Here is a 25,624-nt window from a genome sequence, read left to right on the forward strand (position 1 = left end):
AACTCGTGCGCCGCTGCGCCGCTCCCCCCGCCCTGCTTCCTGGCTCCCTGCGCCGCGGCCCCGACGGCCGTCCTGCCCCCCTCGACGGCCGCCCCCCGCCCGGCTCCCGGGGCCGCGAGGATTTGCCTTCCCCCTCCTGCCGCCGCCGGCACCGGGTTTTTCTCGTTTCCACGCCAAGAGCGCGTGAACAAAACTTCGTGCTGCTGCTGGCGTCGACGGCTGCCAAAAGTCTGTTGACGTTGCGAGGGAGACCCGAACGCTCCCTGCTCTAATCCGCCGCCCGAGCAGCGCGGTGTGCCCCCGCCTGCCCCTGCGGTGCGGGGCCGGGCGCTCCCGGCTGGGCTCGGCACGGCGTTGCGTGCAGGTCAGTGCTTGCAGACGCCGCTCACAGCTGGTTTCACACGGCGGCAGCGCTGCGGAACCGCGTGTGCGCGTCTCGCTCTTCCCCCCCACTACTCCCCCCCCCACTTCCCCCGTCGCGCATCACCGCCTATATTTAGCCGCGGAGGGCCCTATCGGGCAGGCACCTCCCGGAGGAAATGCCGGTCGCGCTCCGGGGGCTGCGGTGCTCCGGGACGGGCGGTGCTCAGCGGGGAGAGGAGGAGGAAGGGGACGGAGGGAGGGAGGAGGGCCGGACGCGGCCTTGCTCTCCCCGCCGCGCACCGCGCGCTTGCCGTCGGGGTTTCGTAACGGGGCCGCCCCCGCGGAAGGCGGGTATAAATAGAGGAGTGGTGCCTTCGTCGTAGTGCTGCGGGCACCCCCGGGAGGGGAGGAGAGGAAGGGGTGCGACTAGAGGTGCAGCTGCAGTGATGCAAGGGTGGCACTAGCAGACCTCTACCCCGTTGCAGTTCACATAGAGTTCACTGGGTGCCGAGCGCACTTGTGTGCCTGGGGTGGTTTTAGGGGATGGGGCTGCAGCTGGTTACCCTGCACCCCAAAGGGCTCTGATTCAGGAGGCTGTTGTTCTCCGGTGCAGTTCTTTGCTTCGTTAGTTGCCCTGGTGTGGGCACTGTGCCTTATCTCAGCCATCCACATCCAGGAGGAAGGCCAGAGCTGTCCCCAAAACGAGTAGGGTGCGAGGCTCCCAGTGGTGCGGCCACCAGCCGTACGGAAAGCCTTAAATCACTCCAGCCATGCTGCTGCTGCCTCTATTGAAAACATTACGAGCGGCGCATCTGGAAACCAGTAAATCTGTCCAGAAACCGTCTTTGCAGTGAAATAACTCCTTCTGAATGATAGCGCGGTCTGTAATCTCCGCAGATTTTTGTTTCCTCGCAGTGGTTTTTGTGGGCTTCATTATGGGGAGCGAATGGTGCTGGAGAGAGGAGGGTCTCGGTGCTGTGCCATTAATATACATTTGTTCCAGACGCGGAGTTATGCACAAAAGGCCATTCCGAGGGGAGAGGAAAGTGTTGGGGAGCGAACGCCACTCGGGCCCTTACATCCCTCCCCACGTGTGCGAAGTATTGTGCTGAGGTGCAATCTGGGATTCTTCCCCATTAAATGCCAAAGCCACCATTTGCATATCCCGGAGCCTAACAAAGGAAATGAGTTTGCTGTGGAAGCTGCGTGTGGTGGGAGACGCTATGCGCTGAGCTCCCCGCGGTCAGCCCTGTGCGCAGTGAGGAGCGCCGTGCCGCCCGCTTGTGGGCTTCTATTTTTGTGAGAGGAAGAGCCGAGGGATATCCTGTGCATTAAGGCTCCCCCTACTTCTTAAGCCAGCGTTCGGCAGTGGGATGCGGGCTGAAGCGCAGTCGAAAGCGACGACTCGACCTCCGAAGAGCAATTAAAATCTTGCACCGGAATAAATCATGCGCCGCGCTAATCCTGTTAATAAAACGCAGCTTGTCCTGACACTTCGCTCATGCAGCAAAGCAGGATTTAATGCGAGCGGAGGTGGTGGTGGGAGGGAGAGGCATTCCCTTCACTGCCGGGTGTGGGGACGTGGCTGCCTCTCGTCCTCTCATCTGCTGTGGCCAGCCCCAGCCTACTGCTGTGAGCCCATTGCTCCGGCCCCACCGAGGTGGGCGTTTGGGTGCCGGTGTGAACTGCAGCATGCTCTGATTCCATGTACTGGGGAAAGTTTTCTTTGTCGATAGCCCGGAATGGTACTTAATTTTCTAGACGCGCGCTGGGGAAAAGATCCATCTCCTCTGACCTATAAATGCCCTCAATTTGCTCCTTTATTGCAGGGTATCTCCCTTAGCGGTTGGCGGAGGCAGCGCGCTCCCCGCACCAACGCGGCATTCATTATTAATGACCCGGAGGGAGGCCGCCTGCTCCGCTCTGATGTTTGCATTTCCTCCCAGACAAATCTGCTCAACTTTCTTCTTTCTTCCCCCCCCCCCTCCTTTTTTAATAGAATATAAAACCGTGAAGAAAAGCAGCGATTTTTTAAGAAGACGTCATGCTTTCTGCAACCCCCCTGTATGGCAACGTTCATAGCTGGATGAGCAATGAAAGGGTCCGCATGTGTGGAATTAATGAGGACAGGTAAATATTTAAGCTGCTGCAAGTTGTGCAGCCGAGGCCTTACCGTGAGCTTGCTGCCTCCTGCACAGGGATCAGCTGGGTGCCGGGGGTGACGGCGATGCGGGTGCTGATGTCTGATGGAAGTGATGTGTGCCTTTAAGTGCTTTGATTGAAGGGAGTTCTTTGGGGTAATGATGAAACTTTCCTTCTGTTGCATGTCAGCGGTTTTTATCCCCAGGATTTGAAATTTGGCACTAAGGTATATTCTTTATCGGTGCTTGCCGTGATAACAAGTCCCAGTGCTGCAGCACTGCTATGGCACAGATGTGCACCCCCTCTTTAGCATGGAACAGCTGACAATTGTATGATATTAGTGTGTGTGTTTTAATTTTCTCCATTGCAGCATTTATGGGTGATACGTGGAAAGGGCGTGTTTAAAATGGTGTATTTTCTTCTTGGGAAAGAAGAAAGTGAAGAGGAGCAAATAGTAAACATTGGCAATAATTGTGGGCTTTGCAAGAGGCTGAGCCCTGAGATGGGCTCAGTGTGTTCTTGTTCTCAAACAATCCTTCCTTGCTAAAGCAGTCACCGTGCATGGACAGCTAAATACAGTATGGGATGGGGCTGCTGTAGTATACAACCTTGGGCTGATAATGAAGTGCGTAGGGTGCTTTCCAGTAACAAGCTTCTGTTTTTTAATAGGAAAATCCCAGTTAATGATGGCGATGCACCGAAAAGCAGACTGGAGTTGAGGGAAGAAAACCACCTGAATCACAGTGTGGTAAGAAATTATTGCTATCGCATCTGTCCTCCCCACCTGCCGGTGTTCCCGCATGTTGCATGTGGAGAGGCGATTCAAACACAGTTCTGCTGCAGGGGCATGCAGGGATTGTTTCTGTGGAACAGTGCAATGGGACTTTGCTTGTTTATCTCGTTAGCCTCCTGGCTCTGACTTTGTGGTGTGCGCTGCTGTATGACTTCATCCTTCTCTCGCTCCGTTATGAGTAATGCCACGCAGCACACCGCTACGTCTACCACAAACGGTTCATGTAGTCCCTGAGCACCAGAGCTGACGGTCTCCTCCTCTGAGAGCATGTGGTGAGCAGCGAGCGGAGTTCAGTGCCTTGTTGTCAAGCGATGGCTGACCTGGCTCTGTTCTGTGCGCTCTGATGCCTTGCAATCAAGCTGCGGAGGAGGGGGAGCTCCTGGAGGAGGACGACAGGAGGAGGAAGGAGGAGGCTCTCCCTCCTGCCCTTCCAGCTCTCCCCTGAGTTCTGCTCTCCATGCTCCCAGCCTCATTCTGAGTTGTCGGGGCCGGAGGCCAGGAGCTGGTGTCTGCCAGGCACTGGCTCTGGGCATGTTTGGGCTTTCTGGGCTCTGGATCCTCAAGCTTTAGATTCTGATCAATTAATTGAAGATATAGAGAGATCTTTATTGATGTTTGTAGTGGACTGTTTTGTTCCATAGCTTCTCATATAATCCAGCGTGGCCATCCTCTGTGTGTTTTCTGTGAGTGCTTGCCTTGGTGGTGATTCTCTTCAGAATGACAGCGTATCTGTAGTTTGTGCGGTAGCCTTTTTTTATCAGAGTGCACAGCTAACCGTTTCTTCTTCTGTGAAGGTGGATGCAACTACAGCCCATCGAATTGACAGCTTGGCAGCTCTGAGCATGGACAGGTCTGGACTTATGCGAGAAGGACTCAGGGTCCCTAGTAGCATTGTCTATTCCAGCTTGTGTGGACTTGGCTCTGAAAAGTCGCGGGATGCTACAGGTTCTATAGCTGGTCTTGGATTTACTCCTGAAAGAAATCCAGAGATACAGTTTAAGTCTAATGCCCCCGAGGCAGTAGAAAACGCAGCTGTCTCTGGAAAAGGCCCGAATGGTTTCAGCGCTATCTACAAAACGCCCCCTGGAATACAAAAAAACTCAGTCCCAACGGGAGAAACGCTGGGCTTGGACCGAGCCGCGAGCGACAAGCAGAGCCCTCTGGGCGTCAATGGTGCTAGCTACCTACGGCTCCCCTGGGTGAACCCCTACATGGAGGGCGCGACGCCCACCATCTACCCTTTTCTTGACTCACCAAATAAGTATTCGTTGAACATGTACAAGGCGTTGCTACCTCAGCAGTCCACCTACAGCTTGCCACAGCACCTGGCCTACTCGCCTGTCTGCACCAACGGTGAGCGCTTCCTCTACCTGCCCCCCTCCCACTACGTTACCCCCCATATCCCATCCTCTCTCGCCTCACCCATGAGGATCTCGGCTGCCTCAGCGTCCCCAGCCATCCCGCCGTTGGTGCACTGTCCAGACAAGGGTCTGTCATGGAAGATGGGAGTCAGCCCCGGTGCTCCGGTCGAGACGCACGCCTACCCACACCTGCCAAACAGCAAGCAGCCTCGCGTCCCTGCTGCCAAACCAGCACCCAGTGGCCTGGCGCCTGACCCTGCGCTCCTGCTGCCGCACTCGCCCCGGCCATCCCCTCGCCTCCCACTGCCCGCCCAGGTGGGGGATGCCTACGCCGAGTTCCACAAACACTTTCCCAGCATCGCCACGTCGCCCTCCTCCTCCGTCCCCCTCCCCAAGCCCTACCTGAATGTGGGTGGTGACTTCCCACCTGCCCGGCTGCCCAACGGCAAGCTGCCCAAGGCTGGTGAGGCTGCTGAAGGGCCGGCACAGGCAGTGCCCCATGCCAGGAAAGCCAGCCATGAGCGGAAGGATGGCCGCTCGCCCCCGCTGCTCGAGAAGCAGGCCCCGGCCAAGGATGCTGCTGACAAGCCCCTGGACTTGTCAGCAAAGGTTGTTGATGCTGAAGGTGCCGGAAAAGTGGAGCATGTGAAAAAAATGCCACCGACAGTACTGGTGCATGGCCGGGCGGGAGGTGGGCCGCTGCTTCCGGGGGGTGATGCCCAGAAGGAGACCCTTTCCCCTGGGACCTGTCCCATATACCGGCCCGAGATCATCAGCACGGCACCTTCCTCTTGGATAGTTCCTGGACCTGGCCCTGGTGAGGAGAGCGGCAAGAGTGTCACGCTAAAGAACAAGGCACTGGACTGGGTGATCCCGCAGCAGAGGAGCTCCTCCTGCCCCAGGATGGGTGGCACAGAGGCGGCGGTGGGCAGTGTGTCAGGGACTGTGCCGGCAGGGGGACGGCCAGCTTCGGCCTCGCCAGCTCCTAATGCCAACACAGATTGTACCAAGGCGGCCAGGAGTGGCATGGAGAGTGCAGCCTCAGTCATCCAGCATGTAGGGCAGCCCCTGGCCACCTCGGCCAAGCACAGCAATAAGGTGACCAAGCCCTGCGGCCAGGAAGCTGGCTTCAAAGCCACTGAGAGCGCCCTGGCCTCCAGCCCCATCTTCCTGCCGCCCAACGAGGCGTTCCGCTCCCCACATCTGCCCTACCCCAGGAGTTATCTCCCATACCCCGTCCCAGAGGGCCTTGCCATCAGCCCTCTGTCCCTGCACGGCAAGGGGCATGTCTACCCACACCCAGTCCTGCTGCCCAACGGCAGCCTCTACCCGGGCCACCTTGCTCCCAAGCCTGGCCTCCCATACAGCCTCCCAGCTGGCCGCAGTGAGTTCATGACCTACCAGGACGCACTGGGCATGGGGATGGTGCACCCCATGTTGTTGCAGCACTCAGCGCTGGAGATGGGCAAGGAGGAGAAGGGAGAGCGGAGGTCGCGGTCCCACGAGCGGGCACGCTATGAGGATCCTTCATTGCGTGGCAGGCTTCCTGAGCTGCTGGAGGCAGGTGGCAAGGTGCACTATGAGGTTGCGTCCAGCGATAAGGTGGTAAAGTTACACCAGGGATCTGGCCATGGCAAGAGCTCCTCCAAAAGTGACAAGCATCTCTTCCCAGAGCTCCTGCGGGACGAGCAGGACTCTAAAAGTGAGGCAAGCTTAGCAAAATCTGGATTTGCTGCTGAGAGTGGTGGTCAGGCTAACGACCCAACGAAGCACAAGGTAGAGCAGGCGTCTCAGCACAGGGATTTTATTGAGTTTGGAAGGAATAGTGATCTGCATGACAGCTATAATTTTAAGCAAGCCCCAAGCTCAGCGTTGTTCAGTTTGAGGAAAGAAGACCTATCTGCTGTTCAGGGCAAAGAGAGAGTGGCCGTCCAGCCTGCGCCTGCCTTCCTGGAGGCTGCCCACGAGACTGATGGCCCCGCGCTCACTTTTGGCAAAGCGCAGGACGACGCCAAGCAGTTCTGCTTGGGCACCGCGCAGCCCAGCCTCGAAACCAACCAGACCTATACCAAAGATGGACCCGATGACGCAGACTCTGCTGATGGCAAAATACTGAAACCCAAGCCATCTAAACTGGCAAAACGCATCGCGAACTCTGCTGGTTATGTAGGTGACCGGTTCAAGTGCGTGACGACCGAGCTGTACGCGGACTCGAGTCAGCTCAGCCGGGAGCAGCGGGCACTACAGGTGAGTCCTGCGGTGCAACGCGCGGTGCTTGCCATTATTTCTCTGCAGTAAGTCACAGTCAAGTATTACAGTTGGTATCAGCAGCGCAGGTGGGGAAATACAGGGATTCTTTCGCTAGGGCGTGCTTGTCAGGAATGGTTTTATGTAGCGCGAGAAGCCTGTTAATTAAAGCGAGGTTGCGTAAAGAATAGCATGTATGACTTTCATGTATGTATGCACGAGTAAGTTTTAAAGGGCTCTTAATAAGATCTGCTAGAAATGTTAATGTATGTATGAAATGTGTTTGCAGTTGCGGAGGGGAGTCGAGCAGGAATGCAGTGCATGCTATGGCAGCGCTAGTGGTGGCTGTAATCTCTGCCTCGGCCGGCAGTGCCAGCTAGCAAAGTGTGTCCCAAGTTGTGATTAGTATGCCAGGCGTGCCGTGCGGTGCGGAGGAGAGCAGCCATGGAGGAGTGGGGCTTGCGCTACGGTTCCACCACGCGAGCGAGTAGTCAGGAGTAGGGGCAGCACCGAGGCTGATGCTGAGGGATGGCAGAGAGATGCTGTGTAGGAATAGCCTTAAGGTATTTTACTTTTAATGAACAGATGAGTTAAGCCAAATTGTTTTGCATTGTTAAGAAAAGAAGTGGTTGATGCTTATAAAAATGGATGAAATTATCTAAATGATCCATTGAGTGCCCATTTTAATTACATAGATGGAAGGATTACAAGAGGACAGTATTTTATGTCTACCTGCTGCTTACTGTGAGGTCAGTTCTTCAAATTTTTATTACTAGACTCTTACATAAACCTTTGAGTTAAATTTCATTTCCAAATACACAAAGGGAAGTTTGTGGGCCATGGTCGTCTTTATTCATTGTACAGTTTTGTGTTATTTTTTTTTTAATTTCTTTTTGTTTTTGTCTCCTTTTATCTCCAAATTGGAATGTTTTTGTTTTATATACAGTATACATTTATATATATATATATATATGCATATATATACACTGATCTAAGAAAGAATTGTGTGGCTGTTTGCATATCGATGCTAGAACACTGTTTGACAAGTCAGGTGCTTAAAACTCTAACGCTAACTGTCTGGCTCAGCTTTTTCTTTGGAAATACTTTCATAGAAGGTAAGGTAAATGAAGGCGCTTTTATCGCAAGACTTTTTTTTTCATATGAATTCTCTTTCTAGCGTGCAATGATGCGCTTCTCAGAGTTGGAGATGAAAGAGAGAGAAGGCCAAACAGCTACCAAAGACTCAGAGGTCTGCAGATTCAGCCAGGCAGACTGGGAAAACTTGAAAGGAAGCAGTGAAAAGAAGCCAAAGCCTGTCGCTCTGGAAGATGCCATTGCTGACCAAAATGACAATGACAGATGTAAGCGTGTTTCGATGGCTTTCGGAAATGTGTCTGTGTGTCTGTGCCGCAGCAGCTGGGGCAGAACTGGTGTGGGGTGATCTGTGTGTCTTGCATGTGCGAGTTGTACAGATCTCGTGGCTCTGTCTGGCCCTGGGGGTATGTGGTACTGGGGATGGAGCGCTGGAGGCGGGGAAGCGTCAGTAAATAGCTGGTGTTGGCTTTTTTTGCGTTATGTGGGCAAAATCGCTTCTTATTTTGGGAACTGTTGGTAAGCATCTGGCTTCCATCAGTTTCCAAATTGGTTTTCTTTTACGAAGTAATTAAGGAAAGGATTGGTTCCCCCTGCTGCTACTTTGTTTTTAACTGCTCCAAAAAAAAGCCTGCACTGAAAGCATCGCTAAACAAGGGGAAGCGCAGCGTGGGCATTGTGGTGCCCCTGTCAGTGTGTGTGTTGGGCAGCCTGAGGGATGTGTGTGCTGCTGTGGGTAGGGATGCGCAAGTAAGGCCAGTAGGAAATTTATTCGGGCAATTTAATAACTTTGAATTATTGTTCTGGTCTTTGTTTAATGCTTTTTGGCAGAGAGCACGCCAGTCAATCGTGCTTGCTCCGTTACTCACCTAAATCAAGTTACTGTGGCATTGCTGCCATGAAATAGCAGCGTGAATGAGGGTTGGTCTGGCCAGGCGGCGAGGCGGGGGGGTTCTGAATGTCGGAGTGGAGCAGCGTCAGGTTGGGGAGGAGGCTGAGCTGAGGAGCTGGGTGGGAATTCCCTCATCATAGTGTACTGCGGTGGCTGTAAGGAGGAAGGGCAGCACCCAACTGGCACTCTCTCGATTGGATCCAAGAGGAAAGGATGCACAGTATGCTGCCTGCCCCTCACCACCTCCTCCCCCCGTGCTGCCTTCATCAAAGGCCAGTGTTACAGTACGTCCTTAAATCCATCACTTGTGGAGGTCTCCCGTTCCCGAGTCTGCTGGCTACAGCACATCTGAGGCAGAAGTGTGCTCAGTCTTGTTGCTTTGTGCGTCCCTGCTGCTGATGTGCTCTGGTTAGGGGGGAGTTTCAGAGTTTGGCTGAAGCTATAAGCCCCTAACATCAGAACTCCTCTCCAGCATGCCTGCCTGTGCTACCGACAGTGTTTACAGGCACACATTCAGCCCTCAGTACGTTTTTTATCGTGGTGTTTCACCTCCTGCCCCCGGGGACAGCAGCAGATAAATCAGGAGGCCCCTGGCTGCCTGCGGCTCTGCACGGCTCAAGCTGCAGCTCTCAGCACACCACTGCCCGAGCAGGGCCACGCGCACCTCGCTCTTATGCTTGCTGTCTGTGATCAGGGGAGAAATGATGTTTGCTTCCCATTTCCTCCAGTTCCTAACCACGCTGTTGTGTTTGGCGTGAAAGCTTGCTAATGTGCCTGCAGCATGGGGCCAGCTTGCTGCTGCCGGTGCAATGACAGCAGGCTGGGTAACGCAGCAGGCGATGCTTGGAGAGGCACTTGATGGGATGCAGGCTCTTCTGTTAAGGCACCCTTGATAATGGTTGTTTTGCTTAGGTGTGAAGCACGAACACTGACTTATTTTTGAAGCAAATGAAGGCTGTACCTGATTCCTTCAACTTTTGCACTGACTTGGCAGCATTGAGCTTTGCAGCACTGCCTCACTGTGCTATGCCAGAGGTTCGTGCCTGATTTTAGGCAGGTGGTGTACTGCCCTGATATGGGGAAATCTAAGCTGAGGAAATCTAAGCACCTCTAACTTGAGGTGCTTTGATTCTCTCCCATCTTGTTCAGGTTTTCCTGGGCATTATGAGAACAGCGGTGAAGCTGCTTTGTTGCCAAGGTGACTTGTAAATGTTGCTGAGGCAATGCTTCTTCGGTGCATTTCCATAGCACAAACACGATAAATTATAGGATGCATATGTCATGAGTCAGAGAATTGTTCGGAGATCAAGTGATTTAAGCTATTGGCATGGACATGCACATCAATACGGGCATGTGATGATCGCATGTTGGCGTGCAGCACAGCTCTCGGAGTGATGCTGAAAATCATACTGGAGTGTGAAAGATTGAATGCATTCCACAAGCCATGAATTTCCTCATCGGGGAGCATAATTACCCGCTCATCTCATTTTATAGCAGGAAGACGCTGCCCATTTAATCCTTAACCGGGAAGAATGGGACCTGATAGGTTAAAAACCTGGTTTTAAGGCGTGAGGAAAAAAGTTGAAGCAGTTTCTGTGTGTGAAAGTGAAAGCTGCAGTTGGCTGGTGGGCAGCTTCGGAACGAGGTGCCACTGTGCATGTGGCCCAACAGCCTTCTGCTCATCTGTTCTGCTGGGCTGTGAGTATGCCTAGGCAAATGAGAGGTCACAGCAGCGAGCGTGTCCCGTGTCCTATGCAGTTATTGCCTTCACACGATGCAAAAAAGGAGGAAAAATGGCTGTGCAGGGAGACAGCGGTAGCGTGTTTGTTCGGGCAGGCAGAAACAGATCGGGGAAGTTCCCAAGCAGAGATGCTTGGAGAAAAAAGACACAAAACCAACTGGGTTTCCTCTGACACATTGGATGCTCTGGATTTGGTGCTGAAGCTGACTTTCTGACTGTGTCGTGATCTGGGTGCTGGGTGCTGGATGCTGGATGCTGGTTTGTAGCACTTGGGTTGTCAGTACGGCACAGGTATGCATAAAGACTGCCTTGCCTAAGTGAGTGCAGTGCAAGGTAGCTGCGGGGAAGAGGAAATGCTGTTTTTAGCTGCCATGTTATTTGAACAAAAGAACTGCAGCTCAAACACGACGATGTGTTTCCTTGTTTGCATTGCATGGGAGGCCCCAGTCTCATACAGCTGACGGCAACAGGAAGGTGGAAAAAAAACAAAGGAAAGTTTGTGTGTGTTTTTTTTTTTTTTGCTGTGCGTGTGGAACTGCTTCTCGTGAGCCAGTGTACTGAGATGTGGCTCCGGGCAGAAGTCATGTGTGAAGGAGTCCCCTCATCTGTAGTGTCATAGGACAGCAGGCATGGTTTGTGGTGATTCTCGCGGTGCAGTGAGAGTCGCGATGCTTGAGGGCTGAGGCAGGAACACGTTTGAGAGTTTAATCTCCTTGCTCATAGAGGTGTGTTGCTATGAGAACTCAGCATTTATCCTCTGTTTCTGGCTACCTCTTCGCTGGTTGAATAATGAGGATAGGAAGGCTCAAAGCATGTTGTTTTTCACCTAGAGCAGAGAAAAGGATATTGTACTTGTATGATCATTAAGGTTGGAAAAGACCTCTAAGACAATCTAACTGTCAGCCCATCACACCATGCCCACTGCCCACGTCCCTCAGTGCCACAAACACACAGTTCTTGAACACTTCCAGAACTACCACACTCTTGGGCAGCCTGTGTCACTGCCTCATTACTCCTTCTGAGAAGAAATTCTCCCTTCTACCCCACCTGAATGCAGGAAGGCAGATTAAAAGCACAAACAACTTCTTGTCCTTGTTGGGCACACAAGTGCTGCCAGGCCTCCTGTTGGCTCGGTGCTCGCAGTGCTCCTCACAGGCTGCAGGAACCCACTTGACAGGGATCTTGGATGAGCCCCACACAGCACCGTGGCCCCACTCAGCTCTGCGGGCAGTTATGCAACACGGATTAGCGAGCACAGGGGTCTGGCTGTGTCACTGCTCCTCAGCCTGCCAGCAGTGCCAGTGGGGGAGAGCTGTCAGCCAGCACGGATCGGGCGTCCCTGCCCTCTGCCTTGTGTCTCGGCACTGCCTCCCCGTGCCAGGCCCTCCCTCTCTCCTCCGGCAGAGAAGGAATTAATACGGAGGCGGTTGCCTGCGGTGGCAGCGGGCTGGAATTAGATCGCTGCTTCCTGCGAAGCTGAAGATTAAGAGCGACCAAAGCCTCCACGGGCTGCTGCTGCCTGCGACCCTGTGCGGGCTGCACTGGGAGGTGTCTGCCGGCTTCTTCCCAAACGCATTCTTGTTTTGGGGGAAGTGGGGGTGCCAGATAGCAGAGTGGCTTGAACATCCCAACACGTGGCTGGAAAAAGTCAGCTTGTGTTGTGATTTTTCTTGGCCAAATATCTTCTGCTGTTTTATACAACAGCCCTGCAGGCATCGAGCAACTCTGAGGTGTCTGCTGGTGCCTGCAAACTGCTGGGTGCTGCTTGGAGCCTTTTCCAAGATGCAATGAAGAAAAATCTCATTAGGGAGGGGCAATTGCTTCCTGCCCCCCACCCCCCATCTGCCCATTCTGCATTTGAAGGGTATGGTGAAAGCAGCGAGTGTTGGCAGAGCTGCACCAAGTTGCAGCTCTGGGGATAAGGAGGGATGCGCTCGGGCTGCACTGGGGGCTGCAGGTGCCTGGGGAAAGGCCTGGGACCCAAGCATCCATTTAAAATCACTCTGTCCTTAAATTTTGAGGAAGAGGATGAAGCACAGAAAGTATGACAGCACAGTGTTTCTGTGTTGCCTTGCCAGACCACATCCTAGCACGCCTTTCAGTGCTCACCTGGTCGCTATCCCTGGAAATACCTCCCTGAGTGAGTGCAGTTTTTTTTGTTTTTTTTTTTAAGGAAATGATAAGGATCACGTCTGTCTGATTGCTTTATGTGAGGAAGCCTTTTTATAACCTTGGATTCAAGTAGTGCTTTTTTGCAAAATACCATCGCTATTCTTAGTGGTATTCCCGTGTCTGAGTGTGCGTGCGCAGTTTCCCACTTACATCTCCAGAAGAAGGGACAAATGCTTTTAAGCCAGAATCTGCATTTTGATGTGGGAACAATTATGAATTAGTGGAAAAATGATGCATTATTATAATCAGAGAGTATTTTTGAAAAGAAAGTCATTGCAAAGTGTAGCTTGGGTTATTACTTAGCAAGGCTCGGGGGCGAGGTTGCCTGCTGAAAAGGGTCTGTGCTTTCAATATGTAAAGATGTTTCTTTATTTTAAAAAATATATTGTGATGTTTCTATGGCTACAAGCATTGTGAGTTTTGTACTTCTCCAACTGGTGTGTAAACAACAGTGAGAATCCTACTTTTGGGGATTTGTATGGAGCGGTTGAGAAAGCTGCTGGGTTAGGCTGACCAGAGAGCTGTCCCGAAGTATGATTCCATGTTTACTTGCATGCCTCATAAACTCTAACTCGTGATAGAGATGACATTGAGGAGATCAGAGAGCTCAGCTTTCTCACAGTGAATTGTTTTGCACTTACCAAGTCTTTATTCTCTTTCATTTTTAGGTAACTTTGCTAGTGCAGAAAACAACCAAGGTCACTTTCTCGAAGCTCTGGAGGAAAAAGATCTCTCAAATGAGAAATGTTATTTAGAGAGACATTCTATATACGACAAAGCGGAAGACCAGCCAACAGAAGAGATTGGCCAACATCCATGTCCGCGTCTGGACAGGAAGCGTAAACACTCTGGTGAGAGAGTGCAAAATGATGGCAGCCAAAGCGAGGGCTTTGTGGACGAGCTGCAGGATGAATTTGTATCAAAGGCAAAAAAGAAGAAGAGCTCCAAAGGTAAGGTGGCATTTTGCTGTGGTCTCTCTCATGGAATGTCTTGTGAAAGGAACATCCCTTTGGCTTAATGTGTTTCCATTTTTGAACTTGATAGTTGCTAATGTGAGCACTGTCATTGCACTTAAAGTTATATATATGTATATATATGTATGTATATATATGTGCATGTATATATATATACGTATATATAAAAACCCTGGTATACACGGGTAAAGCACTAGTCCTTGGACACTGTAGCCACAGCAGTGCGAGATACTGTAGTGCATGTAACCCTTAATGAGCGAACCTTTAAAATGCATAGTGCGGTGAGACTATATGCCCCGAAAGTGAAATGTAGCTTTTGTTTTAAGTTGAGGGGGCCTTTTGATTAATTTTTAGTTATTTTTCCATTAGATGACTGGCCTGAGAGGGAAATGACAAACAATTCCTCTAACCACTTAGAAGAGCCCAATTGTAATGAGGTGACCAACCTGAAGGTGTGCATTGAATTAACAGGGCTCCATCCCAAAAAGCAGCGTCACCTGCAGCATCTTAGGGAACTATGGGAGCAGCAGGTGTCACCAGAGAGATCCCCGTCCGGCAAGTTGGGCCGGCAAAGCAGGAAAGATTTAGCTGAGGCTGTTCAGCCAGAGGCCACTGCAAAGGTCAAAGACTTCACAGAAGAAAGGCACACCAAGAAAAGGTCAGAGGCCAAAAGCAATAGAAGTTGGTCTGAAGAGTCCCTCAAAACAAGTGACAATGAACAAGGTATGCAGAGACTACTAGGGAAACCCGCTGGCTTTAGCATTTACAGTGACGCATGCTGCCACCGATGTTAAGGAACTGTCGAGAGCTTTATTTTAAAAGTATCTATCTCTCTATCTTTGTGTAAGCACTGACACCTCCTCTGTACGAGCTGCACCGTAGCTGATACTTGGCAGACAAGCAAATGTGTTTGTGTATGTGTGTGTAACTACGTGTTTGTGCGTGTGTGTGTCTTCTGGCTTTAAATAACCCTCTCGTAGATAACATGGAGTTAGCTTGTGTCTCTAGAGGAGATGGGGGGTGTGTATGGTGGTGGTGGGCGAGGGAGGCTGGGAGGGAGCACTGTCAGTCTGGGTGCGGGATCAGAGTGGTGGGGTGGGCAGCATTGGGACAGCTACCAGTGGTGTGTCTGGGAACCCAATGTCTCCGTCACTCTGTGCTCTGCTGGGCTTCCCTGCCTCTTCTTCCTGGGGCCTGAGCCAGGCTCATCATCCTCCCTGAGAGGTGCCTGGATGGTTTGCTCCAGGCATCCTCTTAGCCCCGTGGTACTCAGGCTCTGTTGTGTGGGTCACTCCCTGAAGGGGCATCCCATTTCTTTGGTTTTGTTTCTGACTGTCTCCCCAGTGTCCCCTTTCCCTGCCCTCTCTCCTCCTTTCTGCTCAGTCCCTGTCTTGGGGAGAGGCCATGGTGGGGCAGCTCCCAGGCAGATGCTTGGGCTTCCCCAGGGCTGGCAGCTCCATCAAGCTGGTGGCATTGCTGAGACCCTGTCGAGAGGGAGAAGCAGAAGGAAGGGGTCCTGCTGTCCCACACCAAGGGCAGGACTGAAGCTAGGTCACCCTGCACTGGGGACAGTGTTCCTGGGTGGCATCTCCAAAGCAGTCGCACGTAAAGCTGCCAGCTTCAGTTCTGTCCTAAAGCTTCTTGCCCATCTTTCTACTTGTTATGATTATCTAACTGCAGAAAACCCCAAACTTTGATGCTTACTGTTGGGGAAATTCTCCAAAAGGATTTATGGAGCAGAAGATCAAGACAGTTTAAAAGGTGCTTTGACTCTTCCTCCCTTGCTTTATGTGCTGCCTTGGTGAGCGTGGTATCCTCTCAGACATCCCTGCCCATCTCCTGATCTCCTTTGTACTTCCAGAAAGAGATATCTTGTAGAGATTAAACGAGGGTCACTAACAAGGAGGTGCATTGTGTGAGGATGTTCGGCTTTCCCCCGCAATGCCTCCTGAGGCAGTGGCAGTCTTCTCTTAACACATAACCTTGGGAAAGAGAAAAAGATGCCGCCCCATTCGTGCCCTCCTTCAGAGGCGTTGAGATTCAGTCGTCCCATGACTATGAAAAGCCTTCTGGTTTTGGAAGCCTCTCATAAAACCATAAACCCATCTAAGTTGCTCCTCAATGGCCAGTATGTGGAGGTTCTAGAAATCGTTCAGGTCACTTTGCTGGCCTCGCTGAAGTGTAAGCCTTTAAATCTGTAGTTTACCAGGGTGGGGAAGTTTTCCCTGTTGTGCAACAGAGCATTCACTGTGTGGTGGTCACGCCAGGATGGAGACTTCTGCATGTTCCTTCTCACCCGGGACCTGTCCTCAAATTTCTCTCTCTGGCCTCAAGCAGGTGTTTCTAATGCAGGAGCAGACCCCGTTTCCCTGGCCGTTTCTCTCTGTGGCTGCTCCCACGTGCTGGCCGTGCTGGGAGGCACGCTCCTACAGCACTCCAGCCATGGCCCGCGGTGCCGGCAGCAGCCGAGGCATCCTGCAGCCTGCGGGCAGGGAGCTGGCCCTGCTCTGAGTCAGCTCACCACAAGCCACATCACTCATGGGGCTGGGTTTTTTAACTTGCATGGATATTAAAGGGATATTCCTGCCCGCTCTTGCTGCTCTCCCATCGTGGTTAGAAAGATCTGTGGTGCTGGAAGGACGGCCCCACAGTGGTGGGCTCAGCCCTCAGCTGGAAGGCATCCTGCCCAGCTGCAGAGCCTGGAGGCTCACTGGATTTTGGTGCACAATCTGCACATCATGTGTCCCATAAACTCCCTGACATCTGGCTGGCACACCACCATGTGCATCTTTTTCTAGAAAGTGGCTCCAAAGTGAGGGATTTCTGTTTTCATCTTTAGTCCGGAAAGTCTTCTGCAAGTTGCCTTTGCAGCTCTATTTAAGGGAAGGTAGAAGTGTGAAGAGCATTCTAGATTTTTTGTTACCAGCTGGCTCTGGATCACGCCTCTTTAAATAAAGGTTTCAGTTCTGGGAGCAGCCTGGTGCCTTGTTTGCTCCTGCCACCTCTTCTCTTCTGAAAGCAGCATCACTTCAGAGACTCCTCGGTGAGAAGAGTCTGTTTCAAGTGCTGTGGGTTTTTTCCGCACCGTCTCTCAGTGGTGTGGCATTGTCAGGCTGAAGTGTCCCTTCCTTTCCAGCCGCCCTTAGTGCATCTTTCTGCAAAGGACTTGGTTCTGAGGTCATCTGGCTTCTCTTCCTGAGGGGAATTCGGGCTATAAAAAGTCAACTTTCCTGTCCTTGTTTTGTTGCAGACCTGCTTGCACTCTTTTTCTCATCGTGGCTTTTGGCCCATGAGAACGAGCCCTCTACCAACCCAACCTGTCCTTGAGTGCGTCCTGCCGCAGGCCTCTCTTGTGCTGACTTAAAACCACTGCAGGGATGCTCCCTCTCTCGCTGCCCTCACTGCTGTCCCACCAGACTCCCCCACACTCTCCATTCTCCCTCTCCCCCTTCCAGCTCCATCCTTGCAGGCGCAGCCCGGTGGGGCGCAGGTGCGGAGTGCTGGGTTCCCAGTGCCTGGAGCAGGCAGCCCAGGTAAGGAGCGGCCGCTCCCTGGCTGGGTGCTGGCAGCAGGGAGCTGAGTGCAGCTCTTCGCATTGGGGCGTCACGACTGTTAGCGGACATTAGGTTGCAGGATGCTGTTTACAATTGGAATGCGGCACGCTTGAAATATTAATGATTTGAAAATGTAATTGGTAGATCTCTTAAGCAGTCAAGGAGTTCGTGTTAAGTGCTAGCAATATGTTTTGCTTTTAACGCGCCATGCAACGTGTAATGCCTTTCCTTCCCGTTTAGGCTTGCCTGTATTCCCAGTGTCTCCGCACATGAAGAGCCTTTCATCCAGCAATGCAAACAGCAAAAGGCAGGCTCAGCCAAGCTGCACTCCAGCCTCGAGGTTGGCTGCCAAACAGCAGAAAATTAAAGAAAGCCGGAAGACAGATGGGCTGTACACAGACGAAGAGGAGGATTTCCAACCTGAGTCTCTGCTGCAGAAATACGCCGAGTGCGAGAAGCCATCAGGGAAACGTCAGTGTAAAACAAAACACTTGGCACTGCAGGAGAGGAGGAGGAGGTCATCCCTGACAGGGGATGACACCACAGATATCGAAAATGCCGAAGATAAGGTATCTTTATTTAGCCTTAATTGCCCACTAGCACTCCGTGTGCAGAGCTAACGCACAGAGCGACTGCACTGCGTGCATGCAGGCAGCGGTGCTCCGCGCTGGCGTTTCTGTGCGTGCTTTGCACGTTCTACGTTTGCTTTCCTTACCCTGCCCGTGTTTGATCTGCTGCTGTGGGGATGGAGGAGTCTCGCGTTTAAAAGCCATTGCAGGGCCTTCTTAAGAAAAATTCAGCACCGGCAGAAGGGTGTAATTCTCTGCCGGCAAAATGCTGCATTGTAAAAGCGGGGAGGGAAAAGTAAAAGACAAAACCCCGACACGGTGATGGCTTTGACAGGTGGCGGTGCCGAAGAAGGTGAGGAAGCGCACGGAGCCCACTTCAGACTGCGACTCTTCGCCCGCCAAACCTTACGAGCAGAAGCTGTATGAGCGGCTGCAGCCCGCCCCACCGCCTCCCCAGCCTGCTGCGTTGCAGGTGGCCAGTCCCCCTCCTGAGCCCCCCCCCAGCCGGCCCATGCCGCCTGAGGCCCGCCGTCTCATCGTCAACAAGAACGCAGGCGAGACCCTGCTGCAGCGAGCGGCCCGCCTGGGCTACGAGGTGAGCCTGCGCCCGAGGGTGTTCCAGTGGGATAGGTGGGAGCCTGGTGCACTGCAGGAACCTCTCCCCCTTCCCATGGGGAGGCTGCAAGCACGGGGTGAAGATCTATTAGCAGCCCTGGCTTCCGCCTAAATGCGAACCATCTGCAAACAGAACCCAGGGCTTTTATTTTTTTAGGTGATCTCTAATGAGCCGTGTCATTTTTGCCTTTGTCCCTGGCTGAGGAGCGGGTGGTTTAGAAGCGGGCTTTTGTTTTTCCGTCTTTTCTCCAAGGAGCGATGGGTGTGTGACACAGCACTCAGTGTCCTCCTGCACGCTCAGATGTACTGCAGGAGTGCTGCATGCATGTTGTGCCGGCGGCCTGGAGCTTCCCAGCGCTGCTCCTGCTCACGGAGCAACCCCCGGGTGCTATGGAAATCGGAGAGGGATGTGCTCAGTGGCTCAGCTGCTCAGGACACTTGTATTTGGTATATAGATCTGGGAGGTGTTGTCATGCAGTGCCAAGCCTTGCGCAGCAGCGTGCAATTCCTGGCCTCAGTGTGGGTGGCCTCAGTGGCTGGGTGAAGGGACAGCCTCAACATCAGCACTAGTGGTATCAGTCTGAGCATCAACAGAACTTAAGGTCTTGTTGGAGCCTGGGCATGGCCTCTGTGTGGCCGGGGCTGGAGGGAGGCCTGCAGCTCTGGGAGAGGGCAGGCAGGAGGTTGGGCCCCTCACTGCAAGAAAGACACTGGGGCCTTCAAGTGTGTTCCAAGAAGGGCAGTGAAGCTGTGAGGGGTCTGAAGCACAAGTCTTAAGAGGAGCAGCTGAAGGAGTTGGGATTGTGCAGTCTGAAGAAGAGGAAGCTCAGGGGAGACCTGGGGATAGAGGGGTCTATACAACCACCTGAAAGGAGGATGTGATGAGGTGGGGATCAGCCTCTTCTTCCAGGTAGGATAAAAGGGAATGGCCTCAATTTGCTCCAGGAGAGGTTCAAGTTGGATATTAGGAACAATTTCTTCTCAAAAAGAGTGGTGAGGCAGGGGCACAGGCTGCTCAGGGAGGTGGTGGAGTTGCTGTCCCTGGAGGTGTTCAGGAGCCTTGTGGATGTGGCACTGAGGAACATGGGCACTGGGCATGGTGTGATGGGCTGGTTGGTCTTAGAGGTTAGACTGGGTGATCTTAGAGGTTTTTTCCAGTTTTTATGATTCCGTGGTTCTGTGGTGTGTGTCCTGTGCACAACTGCTTCCAGCTTGGGGCGCTTCTAGCTGGGAGGAGGAGCAGTAGTTGCTACAATGTTACTATGGCAATCTTCATCATTTAAATTATTTAAGATCTAAAATTTCCCATGGATCCAAAGCCAAAATATATTGCAGTGTTAGTTTTGAGTGGGTATTTTCTTCCTGCTTGGCATCTTCAGGGACAAGCGCTCGGTTGCATAGCGGGCTGCCACGGGACACTGGGCACTTTGCTTTCTGTGCTCCACTCAGGTCAGTGGGAGCTTCTAAAAAAATCTGTGATGAGCCAAGGTCCTGTTGAAGCAGGGGCTGAGGGCTTTCTGTCTGCTTTGCTGATAGCAGGAGCTGGCTGCAGCCCTTATCAGGATGGCTGCAGCCAGCAGCCAGGGTGAAGGTCCCGAAAGCCTTGAGCGGACCTGTGTTTGGGTGGGGTTTTCATTTTCTGTCAGAGGGCGGCTGCTCTGGATCTCCCCAGGAGCACAGCAGGGGAAGAGCTCTGTGGCTGTTAGTGGGGATGGCTGCCGTAGTGGGAGCAGCTGTGGGAGCTCTGCGTCTGGCCTGTTTGCTAGCCAGCAGCTGCACTGCTGTGCTCAGTAGGAAGCTGAATCCCCTGGAAAAATTGCAGTGGTCAAGAAGTTCCACAAAAAAAAACAAAACAAAAAAAAACAAGCTGGTGGGTCAAGCTCATTTGCTAGCGTGTGACCTGTGGCAGCTGGAGACGCTTGTTCTCTGCCATCCCCGTGAGCAGCAGAGCCGGTGGTGCCGCGGGGCGGCCGTGGCTCATTCAGAGGCACATCGCTGTGCTCACAGCTAACCCGGGGCTGCGGGAGAGCCGTGCGCTTCCTTGGTTGGAGTCTGCGCCAGGCCCTGCGCATCAGCCTGCGGTCGTGCTTGAATCCATTACGTTTTCACCATTTGAAACAAATGACTTGAGATAATAGTAGTCTTAAAACTGTAATTTACTGTTTGCGGAGGGGGGAAAGAGGAGGGGGAATTACAGGGAGCATAAAGGCTTTTCGGAAAAAAATTACAAGCAGCTTCTGTAATGAATGCGACAGGAGAAAGGCTGCCCGTCCGTGTGCTTGCTCAGTGCTTTTTAGTCCGTGCCTGGACTTGGGAAGTTCTCTGGTAGATTAGGGAATAAGTCCCATTTGGGAAGGCAGTTAAATGTGTGGTGTAGGGGGGGCAAAGGCTCTGGTGGGCTCTCTCCGCTGACACTGGGAATTGCCTTGGGGCCCAGCCCCATGCCGAGCACCACAGGTTGTCGTGTCTGCTCCGGTCAGTGGGTCTGTCTGTACTTCGTCTGGGAGCAGAGCAGAGCACCCACACAGGCGTTGAGCTTTCCTGTTGCACTTTCATGGCCTTCCTCCAGCACTGGTGAGAGATGCTTGTGGAACCCAAAGCATGTTTGTAACACCACATGTCCCCACATTCGCCACCAATGGCTAATTTTTTTGTGAATTGAATAAATCATGTTAAGAAAAAGTTAATGAGGCATTTAATTAATTAACAATGTAGAGTTTTATGGGCTTTATGGTTACATTTTGTGGTTAATGGCATTCTTCTTATAGCTTCTTAATGTAGAATTGCCCGACAGAATTAGCGTTTTTGGCCAGTGGTGGGTCCTCTGCCCTGAAACAAGCCTTTTCCTTCTGCAGAAATAGTTGAAAGGCCCTTTTCTTATTCCGAGCTGCAAAAGCTATTTTAAACGGTAACTGCGTGCTAAAAGTGGCGCTGAGCGCGGCCAGGCTTCTGCTGCCTGCAACCATCCACCCGTTGTGTGCCCGGCAGGGAGGCCTGGTGTGCAGGGAAAGTCATGCCTTTAGGGTATAATTTCACACCACTCTTCCTTGGGAAAGCATGAGGTGAGAGCATCCTCTTCCCTGGGCTGGTTCTTGGCCCTGGGGGCGATGAGTGGGATGATGGTGGCCAAGACTCGGGGCGGAATGGCTTCTGGCTGCTCCATTCTCGTTCTCAGGCTGGTTGGCGTGGGCCTGTGAGAAGCATGGCTCCATGCTGTATCCTGGATACCAGTCCCCAGGTCAGGGATGCTGGGAGCGCGGCTGATTGCGGGCTTTCTGCTGGATTTGAAGCCAGGAGAAATATCTGCATTGTGCGTAGTGTTCGCTGAATTTTTGTCTTTTGACAAAGCAAAGGGCCCCCTGATCCTTGCTGTACTTTGTAATCCTTGGGAGCAGCAAATGCACAATCAGTGCTTTCATTTTGCTGTGTGTGTGCCTACAGCATCACTTAAAATCATAGAATCACTGAATCACAGAATTGTTTGAGTTGGAAGAGGCCCTAAAAGGCCTGTCTTGTCCAACTCCTCTGCAGTGAACAGGTACACCTGCAGCTACATCAGGGTGCTCAGAGCCCCATCCAGCCTGACCTTGAGTGTCTCCAGAAATGGGGCTTCCACTGCCTCTCTGGGCAACCTGTGCCAGTGCCTCACCACCAGTATTGTAAAAAACTTCTTTATATCTGGTCTAAATCTCCCCTTTTAGTTGAAAACCATTTCCTCATATCACAACAGGCTGTGCCAAGGAGTCTGTCTCCTTTCTTCTTATAGCTCCCCTTCAGATACTGAAAAGCTCTTCTCAGGTCTGTCCAGATTGGGTTGAGTTTTTTTGGCACAAATAGAGGAAGACTTGCATCACCCCAAATCTTTGGTTGGACTCCACTGTGGTGCACTGACTGCAGGATGAATGGTGCTGAGTTTACAGCACTGGGTTCGCTGTTTGGAGCTGGTGCCACTTGGGTTCCACCCAGGAATCAGCGTGGGTGAAGATGGGATTTCCCCGGTGATGACAGAACCAGGCTTTTTTGTTTCCTGATAGTAAACTGTCCTTTATTTGTTAAATGTGTTTTGCATTGGGTCACGTGCTTTTTCCTTTTACAATCCCAACTGATGTTAGCCACGATGCTGTTGCACGTGCAGAATCCTGCACTCAGAAGTGCAGGTGTAAGGGCCAAAGCATTGCTGCCAGCCCCACGCATGGAATTATCATAGAGATTGTGTGTGTCGTCTCCTCCATAATCTTTTTCTTTAGAGAAGAGAAGCCCGTGCAGTGACAAATAACTCAGTGTGTCTGTTTTTCGTCCCCTGCTCTTTCCAGGAAGTGGTGCTGTACTGTCTGGAAAACAAGGTCTGCGATGTCAACCACCGTGACAACGCAGGTTACTGTGCCCTGCATGAGGCCTGTGCCAGGGGCTGGCTGAGCATCGTGCGGCACCTCCTCGAGTACGGGGCTGATGTCAACTGCAGCGCACAGGATGGAACCAGGTGAGCAGCACCCAGCACCGTGATGGCCACGTGGGGATGTGCTTCGTCCCTCTGCCTTCTGCCCCCAAGCTTGCATGAAGCCCCCAGGGTTGCAGTGCTGCTCTGCCCCTTGTCTTTGGGGCCAGGCCTCAGGCTCTCAGGGTGATGGAGTGCTGGAATTGTTGTGCCTCAAATTCAGCGCAATGTGGGTTTTTTTTTTCTCCTGGGAATTTTAACAAGTTTTTTTTTTTTATTTTTTTTTTAAAGAGTTTGTGAAATCCCCAGCTGCAGGGCAGGAAGGAATGATACTTGAGCTGCAGCTCCATTTGTCTGTGCTCCAGGTCCTTTGAATTGTGCCAAAAGAGTGGTCTTTGCCTTGTTAGTGGTGTTACTTTTAAGAGCACTTCAGGCTTTTGCAGCGATTGGTTGTGCAAGCCCTATATGTGCTATATAAAAATGTTGTTTTGCTTAGCTGTTAAACCATACTGTCTGCGCGTTGCATATTTTGGATTGATTTTTTTAGTGCCAGTGCTGGCTTTTGTTTCCCTTAAGAGAATTGTAGGGGTATTCACAGAATAGATATTGAGATTGGTTTTGTTTTATGTTTTCCATTTTGCTTTGAGGATGTAGAGCATGTGGCTCGGCATCTTTTCTAAGCTCCTGGTGCGTCTCCTAATGGAAAGTCCTACCCGACCCCTAAGCCTGCCTTTGGCCACCTCTGCGGGGCTGACCTTGGGATAACTTTTCCCCCGAATATGCATTACTTGATCGCAGCTATTCGTGTTGGGGACAGGTCGCTTTGTATTCCGCCAGGCTCCTGCTGCTTGTTATCTCAAATTGTTTATCACATTTGCCATCACCATCCCAATAGCCGGGGAGGGAAAATCAGCATGACTAAGGTCTGCTGCTTTTGTTTTTAAGCTCTTCATGCATTAGCTGGGTAAGGGAGGAGTCTGCAGAACAAAAGTTGGGCTGTGGGGTTGGTCCATCAGGGCCCCAACGGCTGCCCCAAGGCAGCCACTGGAGGAGCCCCCCAGGGGCACCCAGCGCCCCCTTGAAGGGATCCCAAAGCTGTTTGTCCCACTGATGGAATAACTCAGATAGCAAACCACCCGGAGCTGTGCCATCACTGCCACCTGGAAGTGTGGATTGGGTTTCAGTTCAAAGGTGGAGTTGATCTTCCAGAAACAATCTTGGCTGGTGTGAAAGTTGTTTTGGGGAAAATGCGCTTCAGGAGTGCATGGAATAATGGTCTGACCCTGGATTTGCTGTCAGAACTCAACTTGTGCCTCCCTTTGCTTTCTGGTGGCAGGCTTAGTGTTTTTTGAGATTGTGTCCCGTGGACAGTGTAAATCCCAGGTGCATGCAAGCCTGATGCTGCAGTGCGACTACCAGCAGAACTGAGAGCAGAGGCTTTGGTGGGGAGTGCCTGAGCAGCACTGCCTCTGCTTTCACTTGGGCCAGCCTTGTCCATCTCCCCAGAGCAGCTCCCGGCATTCATAAGACAAATCGCATTTTGATCTTGAAGCCTGAACCAGTTCTCATCCTTAAAACTTCTGGGAGAAAAGCGGTGTCAATCTTTCTTTCTCAACTTTGTTGCTTTTCAGGTTCTAATTTGTAGATTCATAGAATTGTTAGAGCTGGAAGGGACCTTTAAAGGCCATCTAAACCAACTTCCCTGCGATGAACAGGGATGGCTATGGTTAGATTCCTGAATGTGTTGCCCCCTTGGGAAGATATTTATGTCTTAAAAGCAAACAAACAAGAAAAAGAAACCCCATCATCAAAGACTTAACACCCCACCCCTGCTTCTGTAACTGCACTGAATGTGCTTCGTTGTCCCCTCCACCACCTCCCCAGTCCACTCATCAGCCAGAGGTATTTTTGGTCGCTCTGGGAGCTCTTGAGTCCCTGGGCAGCAATAGTGAGCTCATTCAGCATGCTGCTTGGGCAGCCAGCGTGAGCCCGCAGTGTCACCATTGGTCAGTGTGTCAGGGGGGCTCGGTTTGGTTCCAGTTCCTGACACTTGGGTCTGTGTTGCTGTGCTTCCCTATGTAGGGAAACAGGCTGCAGTGTTTTCCCTCCTTTTCCCTAAATGTGTGTTGGGGGATGCTGAGCTGTTGCCAGCAGACAACGTGCTGAGGTGGCTCTCTCCACGCCCTCTGGTTGGTGTTGGTAGGAGTAACGAAGCCTCTTGCTGCAGTGTGGAAATCTGGATGGTGCCTGGAAGGCTGTGAGCAAAACCCGGCTGGTCTAAATTGTTTATAATTTTGGTGGTGGAATGATAAACCCCCAATGAAATGTTTTCTTGACTCGAGCAGTAAAAATAGTAGTAAGGGTTGGATGGTACATCAGAGTGGCTGAGATGCGCGTCTGCTGTAGGATGTCACTGCTCTTGAATGTCCCCAGACCCTTCTGGGGCCTTTTTGAAGGGTATGTTTTAAAAACAAACTGTACTGCTGTTAATGGTACTATTAGGGGTAGAGAGTGTTTATTTCATCAGTGCTCAGGGCAGAAAAGATTATATGGGCAAAGGAGGGCAGGAGAGGACTCACAGGGATCTTTTTCTCATGTCAGAAAGTTGCTCCAGCACTCACTTCTGCAACTTACGAATAGGGTGGTACGCCCCATCAAGATAGAGAAACATTCC

At 52.0% G+C, this 25,624-nt stretch overlaps 1 protein-coding gene across 8 annotated transcripts in view; it reads left to right on the forward strand.

Annotated features, from left to right (window-relative positions):
* The window catches only part of BCOR (BCL6 corepressor), a 58,952-nt gene that overhangs the window by 27,672 nt on the left and 5,656 nt on the right, over positions 1-25,624 (forward strand). For 3 of the 8 annotated variants that reach the window (XM_048943265.1, XM_048943269.1, XM_048943274.1), the window contains exons 2-11: positions 2,363-2,493; positions 3,175-3,253; positions 4,093-6,906; positions 7,602-7,655; positions 8,084-8,267; positions 13,472-13,753; positions 14,147-14,500; positions 17,572-17,900; positions 18,235-18,495; positions 22,829-22,995. In XM_048943265.1, coding sequence (XP_048799222.1) covers positions 2,408-2,493; positions 3,175-3,253; positions 4,093-6,906; positions 7,602-7,655; positions 8,084-8,267; positions 13,472-13,753; positions 14,147-14,500; positions 17,572-17,900; positions 18,235-18,495; positions 22,829-22,995 — 4,610 coding nt within the window. In that variant the 5' untranslated portion in view covers positions 2,363-2,407. Of the gene's footprint in view, positions 1-73; positions 365-2,362; positions 2,494-3,174; positions 3,254-4,092; positions 6,907-7,601; positions 7,656-8,083; positions 8,268-13,471; positions 13,754-14,146; positions 14,501-17,571; positions 17,901-18,234; positions 18,496-22,828; positions 22,996-25,624 lie in introns of those variants that run through there. The other 5 variants (XM_048943278.1, XM_048943288.1, XM_048943307.1 and 2 more) reach the window with 5 other exon arrangements.

This window comes from Lagopus muta, chromosome 1 (assembly GCF_023343835.1).
Source record: "Lagopus muta isolate bLagMut1 chromosome 1, bLagMut1 primary, whole genome shotgun sequence".
In the NCBI taxonomy this organism is placed as follows: domain Eukaryota; kingdom Metazoa; phylum Chordata; class Aves; order Galliformes; family Phasianidae; genus Lagopus; species Lagopus muta.